The sequence below is a fragment of the Atheta coriaria genome, unplaced genomic scaffold (genome assembly GCF_025399875.1).
Source record: "Atheta coriaria isolate IRGN ID8LTWV9N9 unplaced genomic scaffold, Caltech_Dcor_3.1 hic_scaffold_14_pilon, whole genome shotgun sequence".
NCBI classification, from domain to species: Eukaryota; Metazoa; Arthropoda; class Insecta; order Coleoptera; family Staphylinidae; genus Dalotia; species Dalotia coriaria.
In genome coordinates, this window is record NW_027045456.1 from 651,250 (window position 1) to 667,038 (window position 15,789).

Below are 15,789 nucleotides of genomic sequence, written 5' to 3' on the forward strand. Positions count from 1 at the left end.
TCATCTCTGAAGTTATCGCTGATTTTATTCAGCTAACAAGACGTGTGGTCGATGGTTAGCTAGAAAATATTGCGCCTTAATCAAGAATGTAATAACAAATGTGACTTTTATTGTATACGCATTAATTAATGACAATCATTTATGCAAATGATAAATTCCGCTGAAATAATGAGGGCATAATTGCGAATGTTTATGAGCGCAAAGCACTTTACTATACTATACTAGTGGAATTTATTACCCAATTGAAGATTTAACATAAGCCGATTGATTTTTTAAGAGGATAAAATCAAAAGTTAAAGTATTTTCTTTGTGGAAATAATCGGGCATTGAACTTGCGTAATCCTGAAATTTTATAATATGCATTCTAGTTTTTATTACACTCCTCTTTATCTCTTGTTATTACGAAATCACACGATAGATTGCAATAAAGATTGTAATAATAAGACCGTGATGTTCTCGGATGCCCTCTGATGATCGCCGATGTTCCGTAATTATATCCCTCAGTTTAATTTGATAATTCTCTAATATACACTTATATAACTAGCAAGGTCTAGGCATCTTGCGCACCGTTAATTTTTCAACAATTTGTTTCGTCTCGAAAAGCCAGCGTGCCGGTATAATTAAACTTCTCCGCGTTAATTACGGCGCGCATCGAATTCCGCCGCATCCATTGACATTTAACGAAACTAAATTGGCAATTGAAACCGGCGCACAATCACAATTAGTTCTGCTGTCTGCAGGGCTCTTTCGAAGTTGGGTCTAGGAGCTTTACAGGATGCAGGAAGCTTTTGAGCAAGCTTAGAGCTTTAACATTTGATTAAAACCTTTTCCCTCGTCGAGAGTTGTTGTACAGTCTGGATAATGAGCACTTGTGATGGACGGAATTGTTTTGCTAAAGAGAAATATAAAACCAGATCGTAAATTTAGTTTTTAAGTAGGAAAACGATAAAAAATACAGAAATTTTATTTTTATAGGATATTTTTATGGCAGTCTTGCTATCAACTGTTTATATTGATGTAATGATTGACATTTTGATGCAGCTGCTTCTAGTATTACAAGAATTACAACTAATTGCCTTCATGCCGGCAGAGATTGACGATGTGCATGCGTACACCACCCATTCATAAAGCAAATATTATTGTCTTTGATTACTCGTGTAGAACTCGTCTGTAATTGTTTCATTCAATTGTTAAACTAAGTAGTGAGTGAGTGGCTGAGAGCATTAATGGTGGTCATAAACCGCCTTAAGCAGTTTTATGCTTCGTTTCAGTTCTCTATCAATTAGTTTGATAGATGTGTGTGGCTTTCTACTCGAAAAAAGTTTATATTTCAAGTTTTAATTACTTGTTACTAAATTATTTTGGATATTAATATTTATTAATAAATTACGCTGAGGTATTAATTAAATTAAAAGTTTTGCTGGAATATTTTATATTTATATATTCTGGTAAAATCTTAATCTTCGCGCTCGCTTTAACCTTTTAAATTCCGTGTAATTAAATCTTAAATCCACAACATTTAAGGTAGGTTAAAATCTTTTGCGGCGCAACAGTGCCGACCACCTACTGACCTAAAAACGTTCATAAAAATCGTGTGCCGCTTTTGATGGAAGGAAGCACGGACATGTGAAACAAAACACGAAATGAATTTCACTTTGCAGCTCTGCCATTTCTTCGACGAGAAGTTCACGTGTTGCTGGCTGGTCTCGGCGGAAATCAATTAGATACCTACCTACCTCTCGGCACAATGTTAATGCACGTGATGCGAGGTTGTTCTTTTCGTATTGATTTTGATCGACAGTGTAAGTTAATGGCGTTCCAGTTGCACTCACGTTGCAATGACACGTCCTATTTTCTATGGGTGCAGCCTGAATAAACATTGCAATCCATCGCGATACAATTGTACGTACATCAAAGTATCGGCGTTGCCCAAGTATCATCAGGATCGTTCAAATTCCATTTCGTTATAAATCGAAGACTTGTGAATTGTGAGCGTTGCTTACTGCTGGATTCCATCGACCTTCACATTCTTGTATCGCGCAATCAATTAATATCCAGTTTTAAATCAACTATGTTAACATTTGATAAGATAAAAATTGTACCGACTTTCAATTGTGTTGTCTTATTAGACTATTGTTTAGTTTTTCGAGTGGCTTGCATTGCATGTCTGTCTGTCTGCCTTCTTCAACAAGTTTTTATTCTAAGGCAAAGCCACTTTAAAAGCAGCAATAAATAAGCCTCGTTTTGACACAATTTTTTATTTGTCTATTCACCACATTCTCGTTGTATGTGAAATGTGAATCCTTGGCGAAGTGAAAGTTTCTAAAACATGCGAGGATTTAACTTACCATGTTTGTGGTGAGCTGTGAGAGATTTAAAGATATGTTTATAGTGTCAGTGAAAACCACAGGAATATATTTGAAAGAATTATAAAAAGTTGATAGATTTTACCTTTTCACTTTTAATCTTGGGCTTATTTATGTGAGATTGTTTATTGTTTATAGATTTTCGATTTAATGCTGTGCTTTGTTCCGATGAGAGGTCAAATGAGTTATTTTTTACATTACAAATTATTTTCTATTAAATCGATTGCATCGGTAGATATAAAATATAAGCTTAATTGAAATTACACACTGAATTAGGTTAAAATGATGTTTTTGTTTGTTTTATTTATTGATTGTGTACAATTTAGTTTTTTTTAAACAAAAATTCACATTACTGTCGTGATTGTCATATCTGAAGAGTAGGTAAATATACAGCCGTATAACTGTACAAGTAAAGTACGTAATTGGCCTTTATTACACATGTTACAAGCATCCTTGGAATATATGCCATAACGTGTATGCTAATGCACATTTGTTGTCCAGTTGCACAATTCCACAATTGCCGTTTGTCGGGCGGCAATTATTGCAACTGTATTTATGAATGGCTGTTCATAATGTGTTTATGCACTGCAAGTTCCGATCGTGTGACATTTTTTACATTCATAGAAAATTATATCAAGATAAACTTAAATAGAAAGTTGGTGTTTGTGTGTTTAATCGTAATTAACTTAATTAATTAATCGTTTTGTAACGTGTTTTCGCGCTAATTAAACAAGTGAAAATTCATAATTCATAACTCACTTTTTAAATTTTTTAAATGATTAAACATGCAAGAGAAATGGCGCATTGTCTGTTGCACGAATACGAGTAAATTGCCGTTCTCCAATTAATTTTCACCGACGGCTTAATAACAACAACACCTTCACACTTTCAATTAGAGTGTGACGTTCTCCGCTTTGATGTGTAAATCGCACGAACGGCATGCACTCTTTTCGTTAATTATCAGGTTTGACTCGTGTTTCAATTGTTATGACAATGAGTTATGTTTCTTTTGCGCTAGCTTCGAAACAAAGACATACTTTTAACTGATGCAGACGCGACGCGCTCATAATTTATATTTTTTTTAAAATTAAATTATTCAAAAACTATTTGTACTAAATTTATAATTCTTTCAGATTCTATATCAATTTCCACATGTATTTGAGCCACTTTTTTGTATTCCACTAAAAATAATAACCAATTAAAATTACATATGTGCATTCCAATATGTTTACGCATGTGGGAGTGTCCGAAAACGCATGCGAAGTCTAGAAATACACGAACAAGTCTTACAATAAACAACAAACTGATTTATATTGTCAATTGCACTCTAAACAACATATGTAAATTATATGTGGGTGTCGTGTTGGAGTATTTCAACTCGAATCAATTTGTCGTTAATCATCGTTTAGGCTTACACGATGTATCGTTTTATAAACATATTTACAAATCATTGAATTAGTTTCATATTTATCTATAACAACGGGTGCATATGTTCGTATTACATACATTTATAGAATATATGAATTATTACAATATCAATGCTGTAAATCAATCAGTTTCACTTGTTATCTAGTGGTAGCATCGAACGAGTTTGTCAATAGATACTAATTGTGATAGAGGCGTGATAAAATGTCTTAATCCTGAAGAGAGTTCCATGAACGGTTGATTAATCAATATAAAGTGCGATGACGAAGTTTCGGGGCATCTGAACAATTAAGCATTTTACGAACAAGTTAAATATTTCACGGTATCGACGAGATAAATGTTTGTTTTGTGTTTTCAGCAAACGTGTTTTTAAGATTATACTACTGAGTAATTGGAAATCAATGATATTAAACACAAACAATATTTTATTTGCACTTTTTATTGATTCACTTGCCATTGATATCAGTCAAGTTGTTTATCAGAATTTTTGTGTGAATCATGATTTATCAATTTTTGAAGTAATCTAGCCATTTAATTCATTGGAAACTGAATGTTTGTTTTATTTGATTCACGATTCACGAAGCAAACCCTTAATTTACCGGTCGATCAAATTTGTGGTTGCACTCCTGAAGTTCGAGTATAGTAGTTGAAGCAATTCTATTACATTCAATCTAAACAGCGGGAAATCGACGAACAAAGCCGCCATTATTCATGCTGTACAACATCCGAATCAATATTTTCAAACTTTAATTCGCAGCCACGATGCTGTTGTAATGGCAAACGGTAATGGAAGCTGATGAATGGGTCGATGAGTAATTTTTATTACTTACACATGCGTGAATCACTTCCCTCGTCAGCCAAGTATTACTACGAGTGCATTTTCACAAAGCACTTGATGTGTTAATTTTGCACCGCCTTTGTATGTATGTGTTTTTTTCCTCCACTGAATGAAAACCAATCCCTACAGTTGAATGTTGAATTGTCGGACTTGAATTCAATGAGTTCATTCACCAACATGAATTAGCGTTCGATTGCTCTGACATTTCAAGTGAGTTTGAAGCTCGTGAGTTTTGCCCGGCTGTACTTGAGATTTGAATATCTGTTTCTGGTGAATATCTGCGTCTAGCATGGTTACATTCCTTCACATTCTGCGTTGTTTATTCAAGTGTGACTTCCTTGTTTTTGTAGATGTAGATTAACTTCGTCACATTCAGATGCCTGTTGCATGGGATGACGTAGTTTTCTGTCGCCCATGTGCTGCCGACAAATATGTCATAACTTTTTCTATATCTGCGTGGCTAAAATTATTTTAGGAGATAAGTTGAAATTTTGTAAGCTTTGAATTGAGGTTAGATCTGATTGGAAGGCTTGTATATGTTTCAGTTGGCAATAAGCCTCTTAACGACATGATCCAGCTTAAAACCTACGCATGAGTAGATTATGACGATTATGTCGAGGGATGTAGGCATTTTAGACTTACAACCCCCTCGGTAATTTAGATTTGCTCGTCAAAATTTAAATTTTTATTGAATACGTTAAAACTTTTTAACGTGCCATTATTTTCTCGAAAAAGTTTAAGCACTTTCAATATCTCTTACATACGTTTCGAGCCACTTTGCATAACTGAGGCATGTTTCTACACGCGAAACATTCTATATTAAAACCCTCTAACACGGTATCTACGATCTCGTCGAGTAGCAGCCACTTATATGCATTCACGTACATGCCGTAAGCACGACGAACGGTCGCGCCGAAGGGTTTCCCTGGTCTCTCTTCGACTACCACCACATTCGATTATAGTCGCAGATAAAGCCAGTTTTAAACATCCGGCTCATTATATTTTCAGGACAATGCGCTCGCACCCTTTCGTTCCAAAACTCTCTCGCAACTCTCTCGGTGCCTTCTATTATTATTATCAGCAGGAAAGTTAAGGCGTACAATCGCGAAAACCGTTAAATTACGAAACGTGAAAACTTGAGAACTTGTTTGAATATTTCACCAACGACTAATTGCTTTTCTATCTGTTTACAGTTTTGGAAAGAGGACCGGTGGCAGTGCACGAAGACCGAACGAATGCTTCGTCTTGGAACCCTCTGAAATGATTGTGGTGAGTGATCGTAAATAGATTGTGCGTGCAAGAATTGGAACGAAATCAACCTTATCGAGGCAATTTCTCGCGGTATGCATCGCAATTAGGATACGGCGCATGCATTCTAATAATATGCCGTTTATAATTAGCGGCGTTTTAATTAATTTAAACGCGTAACAGATGCGCCCGTTCGAGCAGCACGAGTATCGTTTTAAGACGATCGCGGCATACAAATTAGGCCTACTTGAATCTACGTACGCACTTGACTACCGGCCAACCAACCGGATGTTAGTGTGAAAACGGAAACGTTGCGTTTGTTTTTATTTGCTTCTAATTTCTAAGCATTTTTCCCCGATGCACATGCGAGAAAATTATGATAGTGTAAGCTATTCAAAAGTTTTTAGCTTTTTTCGATAATTAATTATCGTTTCTATATTTATAAATGTCATTCTCACAAACTGAGTAAACGCACCTCACGCTGAGTGATATTTTTAGTCGCATGTGGGATGCACCATCATTGTATGCTTATTTTGTTTCTCTCGACTAATTACCGAGCGCACACACATAAACAAACTGTCGAGGGAGCTGATGTTATTTGAAATTATTAAAACTTGGCACCTCTACGCCCGCACATGTGCTCAACATCAACCCTCGCAAGTGTAATCGATTTTCAATCAGTTTGCAATTATCAGCTAATATCGAAATTGGCGGACGCATTCGCTAATAGAACTTGGCAATTTTGCCGCATGCGGTAAATCTGATTTCGTCGAATTTATTGGGGCAAATTGCCTCGAATGGCAAACAATGCATGGGCGGCGTTCTCGCCGAATCTCTAGCCAAAGCGCGCCGCAGCGTGGGTGTGCAGGTAGGCCAGGAATCCATATCACTAAGCCCGTTTGATGGTCGGGACTTGTTTGGGTCACCTAGCAACCAGTTTTGAACTTGCCGCGACCCCTGACCTTTCAAGCTCTCATATCTGAATAATGTTTGCACTTATTTTAATAGTCCCAGTGCATTGTTTTCGTTTGACCCGGAATCTTAATCATGAACTAAATTAAGGTCTATGTTATATTTTGGTGTGCAGTATCATTATGCTGTGATTTAGAGTTAAATCACCGCAAATGAGTTAATTGTTGTCATTTGCCAGGAGATGTACTTTCTATTTACGAGTCTTGGTATTTGTACAAATGTCTGCATCTAAAAATACGACACATTCTAGTGCATTATAATAATATAACATACGCCATTCGAATATCATAGTTCAACTATGCCACCGGTTAATATATAATTTTCTGAACAAATGCGCTGTGATTTGAAAGCGACAATTGAATCAATAACTTACACGCTATTTATTTGTTCGGTGAGCTCGATACATTTTTTGAAAACATTGACCTTTTTTATACTGAAAAGGTCACACGCAAATAGATATAATTTGCCGATTCTGGAGCCTCCTGAGATAGGTTAACTTATAGATTAGTTCACAAAGTCTCTGCTAGGGGGCGCTGACGTCATCCTCCTTCGAAGGTTCCCGAATCGACGAATTATATCTACTCTCAAGAAACTAAAGGAAACCGTTCAAGTGCTACTTCTCACGATTCTTGAATCTCATTAGTAAAAATTAAGTGCGCTTTGTTTAGAACTGTTGCGAGGGAAACTTCGTTCGTAGCATTGCTACAATTACAAAATCACACACACACACACACACACGACGCAATAGGCACTGCATGCGCAGCCAGGAGAAACGCACAAGCAAAATATTTAACATTTCTGAGCATGTGTTCTTTCATCGGAACATGATAAATTTCTTGCGACAGCTAGAAACGCATGCACGTATTTGTCGCAAGCAAGCTCTCCTCCCGCGTCTATTTTTATATGTTTCGGAATATTATATCTGGAGGCAGGAAGCAGAAACTTCCCGTTGAAAAGCACGCTTTAGTTGCACTTTACGCACCATGGTGTCGAGGACGCTTTTAAGTGTTACGCATATTGTTCAATTCGTAATTGTTAACGAACGCGTCACAGATTAACTATAGCAACAAAAATCAGTGTGTATTGTCGTCGGAATGCTGAAGTATACGTGTACACTGGAGAATGTGTGCGTGTTAACATGAATAAACTTATTATATTTCCGTTTGCGCACTGATAAAGCGGTTTTAATATCGGTCCCGTGGATGATATCACTTAGTTGTTCGTTAGACTTCTCGTTCACTAGTTATACAATTTTGCGCTTCTCAAGAACTGTTCATTCTTGCGTCAAACTATTTCGGTGGATGCATAATTAAATTCGGTGAAGGGTTACGTGATTAGTTTGTGGATTTGTGTGTGGTTACTTTGTTCGGTAACTTTGGTAAATTCCTTGCTGCGTGCGGTGCAGACAAATGATTATTATCAGGCGCTTCTTGGAGTTGTTTCACGCATAACGTGAGCATTGAACGCTACTTATAGAGGAACAAAGAACTGCAGGAAGAATGCTCAAGCACGCATTGAATACAGCGGTCAGGCAGGACCGTCCTGCCATACACCGCCGGCGGAGTACGCTCGGACACTTAAAGCTACGCCCAAAAAGCGTGCGGATGGAGGATATAGTTTTGCGCAGAAGGCGAGCAAGATTGCAATCGCAATCTTGGCCGAATTCAATTTCAGATACAGCCGAGTCTGAGGTACAGTTTTAAAAATAAACTGTAGAAAAAGAATGATTATGTACCAACGCTTAAAATGATTGCAATTTTGATGTTATAAGTTTTCTTTCGTTTCAGATTGATTATCCCGACTTGGAGCATTCATCTACGACCACAAATAGTATTTCCAGTATCAGATCAGTCAGTATAACGCCAATGGATTCGACAAATAGACACATCGTACTGGACGATGCTTTTATGCCGCAATCGGGCATCCCTGGTCACAGGGCAAACTTGTACAACAATAAAAACAGCCGCGGATCTCATTCGTCTGACACTAGCTCGGCGTACAGCGGTTCGGACACGATGGCGTCGACGCACTCGGAAGTCGACGAGGAGCTTGACTTCACCGGGCTCGTCGAGAGCGTTGTGGACGACAGTGAGGAAGAGGATGATTTGGCCGAAAGCATGGAGGTATGTGATGGGACCAACTTTTTTTCATTATAATGTAATCAATTTTGTCGGTATTATTTCACAGAGCTTACGCGTGCGGGATTTTGTTCGCGATAGCTTGGAGAAAGACCCTATCGAGCGCACCAACGAGGACATTGATGCACTCTTGGAATTGACTCAACAATTGAAGGCCTTCACGAACATGACGCTGACGGTACGGCGCGAGCTATGCGCGGTAATGGTTTTTGCAGTGGTGGAGAAAGGTGGGACAATTGTGATGAACGATGGTGAGGAATTGGATTCGTGGTCGGTGCTTGTGAATGGTACCGTTGAGGTAACGATACCGGGCGAGGAACCGCAGATCCTGACCGTGGGTGATTCCTTCGGCATTCTGCCTACAATGGATAAGCTATATCATAAGGGTTATATGCGGACAAAGTGTGATGATTGTCAGTTCGTCTGCATTACTCAAAATGATTACTATAGGATTCAGCATCAGGGTGAGGAGAATACTCGCAGGCATGAAGTCGACGGTAAACTGATTATGGTCACTGAATTGCGCGGTACCAACGATTTGCAACAGAGTAACAATCGCCGAGGGCATGTAGTAATACGCGCAACGGCAAAAGTGTTAATGGAGCAGTTAATCGAAGAGAATAGCTTGACCGATCCGACATATGTGGAGGACTTTCTTCTCACGCATCGGACATTTATTAAAAGTCCGCTGCACGTGACTGATCAGTTGCTCGAGTGGTTTGCGAATGCAGATATTCGTGATAGAGTGACACGTGTCGTACTACTGTGGGTTAACAATCACTTCACGGATTTTGAAACCGATCCCGACATGATCGAGTTTCTTGAGACTTTCGAGCTGGGTTTGGAGAAAGAAACGATGAAGGGACAATTACGGCTGTTGAATATTGCGTGCGCGGCGAAGGCTCGAATTCGCAACGTGGTGTTGGCGCGATCTAGTCGAGAGGAACCTCTCAATTTTGAAATCATGGGCGGCTACGAACGCAACTTTGGGATATTCATTTCAAAGGTTAATAAGAAAACGAAGGCAGAAGAAGTGGGTCTAAAACGTGGCGATCAAATCCTCGAAGTAAACGGACAAAGTTTCGAACACGTGCCGCAAACGAAGGCACTGGAAACGTTAAAGGGCGCTACGCATTTAAGCATAACGGTGAAATCAAATCTGTTGAATTTCAAGGAAATGTTGAATACACCCGACAACTCGCCTCGACCGCGAGGCAGAAAAGCTTCCGAAATCTCAAAGCTGCAGCCGGACCCGCGCGCCCGATATAGCATAGACGGTCCCGTGGACTCCCTTTCCCAGCAACCAGTTACCATTAACAACAGCCCACATAAAGAGAACAAGAAACAAAGCTTTATGACGCTTGGACCAAAACGGCGACTGCAGAAAGCCCTCATGAAGATGAATATTTTACCCAAAAATATGATCAAGTGAGTATATTTGATCATCTATTTAATCGAGAAAAATCAAAAGTTTGGTGTTACTTTTATTTAATAACAACTTGTTTTACAGCTTGGCGATGAATACAGATCAGGTAGACAGTTTTCCCCCGCAGGCGACGCTGAGCGCCAGCACATTCTGCTCACAGAGCAATCCCGATTTGATGTCGCTGTATTACGATGACTCGCGCTGCACAGATTATCCGGAGCACGTTCTCAAAGTTTTCAAGCCCGACCAAACGTACAAATACCTACTAATCCATAAGGAAACGACGGCGCATGAAGTCGTAATGCTGGCGTTACGTGAATACGGCATGACAGAGTCGAGCAGTATGTTCAGTCTGTGTGAAGTGTCCGTCACTGAGAACCAAACTATCAAACAACGGCGGTTGCCAGACCAACTGCAGAATCTTGCGGAGCGCATCGGGCTCAGCAGTCGATATTACCTCAAGACGAATGGAATTTCAGAGACGCTCGTCTCAGACGACATGGCGCCTGAATTAATAAGAGAGAGCGCTGTACACTTCTTACAGCTGAACGCAGTCGAGGTTGCCATTCAGTTAACGTTGCAGGACTTCAGCATATTTAGACAAATAGAGCCGACCGAGTACATTGACGAGTTGTTTGAGTTAAACTCCAAGTATGGCACTCCAATGTTGGACCAGTTTGCTGCTTTGGTCAATAAGGAAATGTTTTGGGTCGTTACGGAAGTCTGCAGTGAGCACAACGCCGTGCGGCGGATGAAGATCATCAAGCAGTTCGTTAAAGTAGCAAGTAAGATGATGACATTTTCAGAATCATGTATTAGACGTTCTAACTTGGGCTTTTATAGGACAATGCAAAGAGTGTAAAAATTTCAACTCCATGTTTGCAATCATCAGCGGTTTGGGTCACGGTGCTGTATCAAGATTGCGCCAAAGTTGGGACAAATTACCAACCAAGTACCAACGCATATTCTCGGAATTGCAACAACTTATGGATCCTTCCAGGAACATGAGCAAATATAGACAACTTGTGAATTCTGAACAAAATCAGCCACCAATTGTAAGCGTTGCAAATAATTTACAAAGTTTATTTTATTAATGACGAATATTTTTAGATACCTTTCTATCCAGTTGTTAAGAAGGATCTAACTTTCATTCATCTTGGCAATGACAGTAACGTGGAAGGCTTAATCAATTTCGAAAAGTTGCGTATGATTGCGAAAGAAGTAAGGACCCTGAGTAACATGTGCAGTAGTCCGTATGATCTCCTCACCATGCTGGAACTTGGTGGCCAACCGACCAGCAATGCAATGGTTGCTTTAAACCAGCTAACAACTCAATCTTCGCAGCATCATCCCCAAGGACAAGCAACAGTAAAACGGCGAAAGAAGTCAGCAGCGGCACCAAACCCAAAGAAAATGTTCGAGGAGTCGCAGATGGTGCGACGGGTAAAAGCTTACTTGAACAATCTTCAAGTTGTCAGTGATGAGATGCGTTTACACGACATGTCGTTGGAGTGTGAACCAGCGAATACGCCTGCAATTTCGGCGGCTTCTAATCCCCGAAGCAAACGACATGCTTCTCCAGCGCCGTCAACTACTAGCAGTACGAGCAGCGCCAGCGATGAGCGTAAACCTACTGCGAAGTTCGGCTCTGCATCACCTAAAGCCGTTAGAAAGCTATTGGCGCTATCCGAACCAACTAAAACGAGGCCATACTCTAGACAAACGCATGGTATTCTCGGTATGAATCCACAGCCAAGCCCGGGAGTGCGGCGAGCGCCAAGCGCAACTGGTAAGTGAATTTTAACCGAATTATGAAACTCCCGCGTACTAAAAGCGATGCAATAATTTTATTATGCAGGCAGTTACTCGAGTTACGGATCGTATAGCAGCAGCGGTACCGGTGGCAGATCAATGCACGAACGCTCACACTCCGATACTCCTACGCCGCTGCCATCAGTCGCTCTCTCGGCGGAAAGCAGTAGCGTCACCTCACTAAGCAACATGCCCCTACGCAAGTCCGGTAAGCATATTGCACTCATGCACCATCCTTACTATTCTGTTTCTACTATTGCAATCTTCGTAGCGAATTGCTGAGCATGTTTTGAATGACGCTTAATATCTCTGTAGGCTCGGTGGCATCGTCAGATTCAGGGCACAGTTCGGGCGATGGGTCGCACTATCCTCCACGTGGTCTAAGTCCGACGAGAGTTCCTTCCACGCTGACGTCAGGTATGTCTACCGAACAATACTAATTCTGGCTGATTTTGGGAATATCGTTTTGCATGATGGGTGCGATGTTTTTAAAATTTGGAATTGTGTCAGTGAATTTGTGCGATATGTGACAATGTATCTTGTTTGGTGTTTGGTATCAGGCTGGTGTCCCACTCGTCCTGGTTTAATGCCCTCTCATGCTGTGGCCGTGTTGCCCCCTTTGCCTCACTTAACTTTACGAAATGCTAATGGTAAGTCCTTTTCTTGGGGTTTCTAGCTGACTTCAAAACAAACAAAATAATCTGCGGCGCTTTGGCAACTTTTTTATGCTTTCATCAAAATCATATCATATAACAATAGTCGCAGGTATATTTGAAGCAATAACATCCGTGGTCCAGTAGAAAGCGTTGTTGTGGTGTTCGTTGCCGTTGGTAAATGATTGAAATGGTATTCAATGGATGTTTTTATGTTAGGTGTAGGTGGGCGACGACAACCTCCGGCTTATAGCGTGGCTGCTCAAATGGCTCGTTTGAATAGATTAGGGCGAGCACATTCCCATGAAGGAGTCACCCAGGGTTACCATTATCATACGGACCCTGACACCGATCACGGTACGTACGCTGCGACGAGAACTGAAAGCACCTCACGTTCAAACTCATATCAGCCACCTTAAATATTTGCTCTTTGCACACATCCGCACCGACTCACACACCTTACAGAATATTCCAATCTTTCATAATCAGCAATTCGTTGGTTGCTATCGATTTTAATTTAAGAGATATTAATTATCCAAAATCCTCGATGAAAAGTATCAAGCACCCCCTTGGCAATTTTTTCTTAAGAATAAAAATTTCATGTCTCAGATTTCCGTTTCAACTATCCTATCTTATAGAGAATAGTCCGTAGATTAAGATGCTGCGATCAGATCCTAATTATCTCTTTTAGTTTACGAGATATTCGCGATTGAATAAAATGGGCAAAAATTGAAAAATGCAACTTTTTAGCACTTTTAGTGGCGTTTTTTGACCTTTTGCTGTTGGAAATATAATTATTTTATATTTTTATCTGATAGGGAATTTTCCAATCTTTCATAATCAGCAATTCGTTAAATTCTAGCGCTTTTAGTTTGATAATAGGAAACTGTATATTTGTGATCTCTTATTCTCTTTGTCTCTTTTTAGTGTTGTTTCATTAATTTTGAAATCACAATGATTCTAAAGAAGTTTTTACTTCAAAAAATTAAATTGACTGAAATTGGCAAAATCTCACTTCTGATGATGCGAATAAAACGGTAAATTACTTAAACCAATCCGCAAAATCATGTTTGGCATCAGCTCCGTAACTTAATTAGCAATCGCTTAACACGAGGCTAATTAAAAATTCCAGTGGAGCACATCCGGAGTGTCTCGCGCGTTCGATGGGTCAAACTCGCACGCGGCCGTCCACCAACCCATTGAATCCGTGTGTTTGTGTGTGTGTTTACACGCGCTGGTTAAAACTGTACACACAATGTTACATAGTGTACACAGTGCACAACGTTGTAAACGCGCTGGCTACCGGTTCTTCCGTTTTCAGTTAAAATCGATAATTATAACGGCAAATAAATTAATTAACTCGCGCACAGCACACGCAGCGCAAACGAACGCAATTAATCATTGCTAGAATCTAAATATTTACACAACAACGTGTAGAAAACCACCGTTGAAAACGAAATTTGCTCTAATCGCTGGTGATTAATCCGCAGCCACTCAAAGTTAGTTAATTAGTTTGATCAGATGAAATCAGTGATCTGTTTTATTAAATTAGATTTTCGTATATTCGGTGGTCTGTGTTGTCAGTGGAGGTTAATGACGAATTATAGACTTAACCGTATTTAACTGTACATAATATATATTCACTTTTATTCTCACGATTTGTGAATTAATATTATTTCGGCGCAGAAAAAACACCTACGGAGCAGGCTGGGTAGTCGTTAATGTTCGCATAAGCGTAATTGAAATTGAAAAGATTCCCACATGAGAATAACTGTTATCAAATTACGTTATGTTTTAATATTTATTGGATTAACTGGCGATTAACGAATTTTCAATTTCGTATAATGACTTGAGGAATTTTAAATCATTAAAGTGCCGAGAATGAACGTTTTGGCTTAGAAATCGAAACTGTGGGCATCAAAAGGCAAAATCACCGAATAAAATTATAATCTTTATGGTAACAATGCAATTTTGGTTTTTATTTTCGAGGCTTGACGAGTGTAGCAGCATGGAAAGTTGACTTTTACTTGTGCACACTTAATGAAGGCATTACTTCATTACTTTACATAGAATATTCTCCGCAAATCATTTAGGAACAAGCAGAAAAACGTTACTTTTCGTTGATGTTGCAAGTGTAAAAAGAAAGTTACAACGACAGTTTCAAAATGCTTTGCTAACAAATTATGTGAAGAAAACATTGGAAAATGAAATAAAAAATTGCAAAATGGGGAACAATGCGAAGAAAGTAAGTGCCTCGGACCGCGTAAAATACGAGTGCCTAATGACAATTTCTTAATTTTAACCGGCAGATGAGCGAAGTTTAGCGCGTTTAACCTGCGTGACATAAAAATGAGATGGTAATGATTTGATGCGACAAATCACGACTATGAAAAAGTTTCACTAACTGTGTTGCACTTGAATATAATTAGTTTCGGAGAAAGTGCATCTGTTTTAGAAATCATTATAAATAAACAAAACAATTCATTTATTAAACAGAATCAAATTAATTCGCTGCTCTTTTATATTTTTGAGTAGTAGAAAACGTTAAAATAAAATAATTATTACCGTTGCGCTTGCTGCAACTTTTTGGGTGTGTTTATAATTTATTGCACTGACCTATTAATCTTAGATTCCACCAACATTAGACTCTAATTGTAACGACATTTTTGTTTCGTGCAGATCTTCGAATCAAGATAAATTTTTAGCAACAAGCCAACAATATTGGACAATTAAATGTGTATTGCTTAACACGCACAGGTAGCCTTGACGTAAAATTTTAATTAAAGCGCTTTTTACGGCGCGTATCGCTAGTTAATCGCTAGTTATCTACGTAGTTAAAACATCTATTGCAAAATTTCCAAATTAGCCAGGTGAGCTGCCAGTGCTGAGCCAGTGAGCTCAAGGAGTTTGA

The 15,789-nt window shown here is 39.1% G+C and overlaps 2 protein-coding genes across 9 annotated transcripts in view; one reads left to right on the top strand and one right to left on the bottom strand.

The window, feature by feature from the left end:
- The window catches only part of LOC135801931 (rap guanine nucleotide exchange factor 2-like), a 48,709-nt gene extending 35,373 nt beyond the window's left edge, over positions 1 to 13,336 (top strand). For 4 of the 7 annotated variants that reach the window (XM_065315455.1, XM_065315461.1, XM_065315462.1 and 1 more), the window contains 10 exons: positions 5,823 to 5,898; positions 8,637 to 8,972; positions 9,037 to 10,415; positions 10,498 to 11,198; positions 11,257 to 11,468; positions 11,524 to 12,202; positions 12,272 to 12,433; positions 12,541 to 12,642; positions 12,786 to 12,875; positions 13,098 to 13,336. In XM_065315455.1, the coding sequence (XP_065171527.1) occupies positions 5,823 to 5,898; positions 8,637 to 8,972; positions 9,037 to 10,415; positions 10,498 to 11,198; positions 11,257 to 11,468; positions 11,524 to 12,202; positions 12,272 to 12,433; positions 12,541 to 12,642; positions 12,786 to 12,875; positions 13,098 to 13,297 (3,937 nt within the window). In that variant the 3' untranslated portion in view covers positions 13,298 to 13,336. Of the gene's footprint in view, positions 1 to 5,822; positions 5,899 to 8,253; positions 8,541 to 8,636; positions 8,973 to 9,036; positions 10,416 to 10,497; positions 11,199 to 11,256; positions 11,469 to 11,523; positions 12,203 to 12,271; positions 12,434 to 12,540; positions 12,643 to 12,785; positions 12,876 to 13,097 lie in introns of those variants that run through there. The other 3 variants (XM_065315459.1, XM_065315456.1, XM_065315458.1) reach the window with 3 other exon arrangements.
- The window catches only part of LOC135801922 (uncharacterized), a 114,328-nt gene that overhangs the window by 82,339 nt on the left and 16,200 nt on the right, over positions 1 to 15,789 (bottom strand). The gene's annotated exons all lie outside the window — the stretch shown is intronic.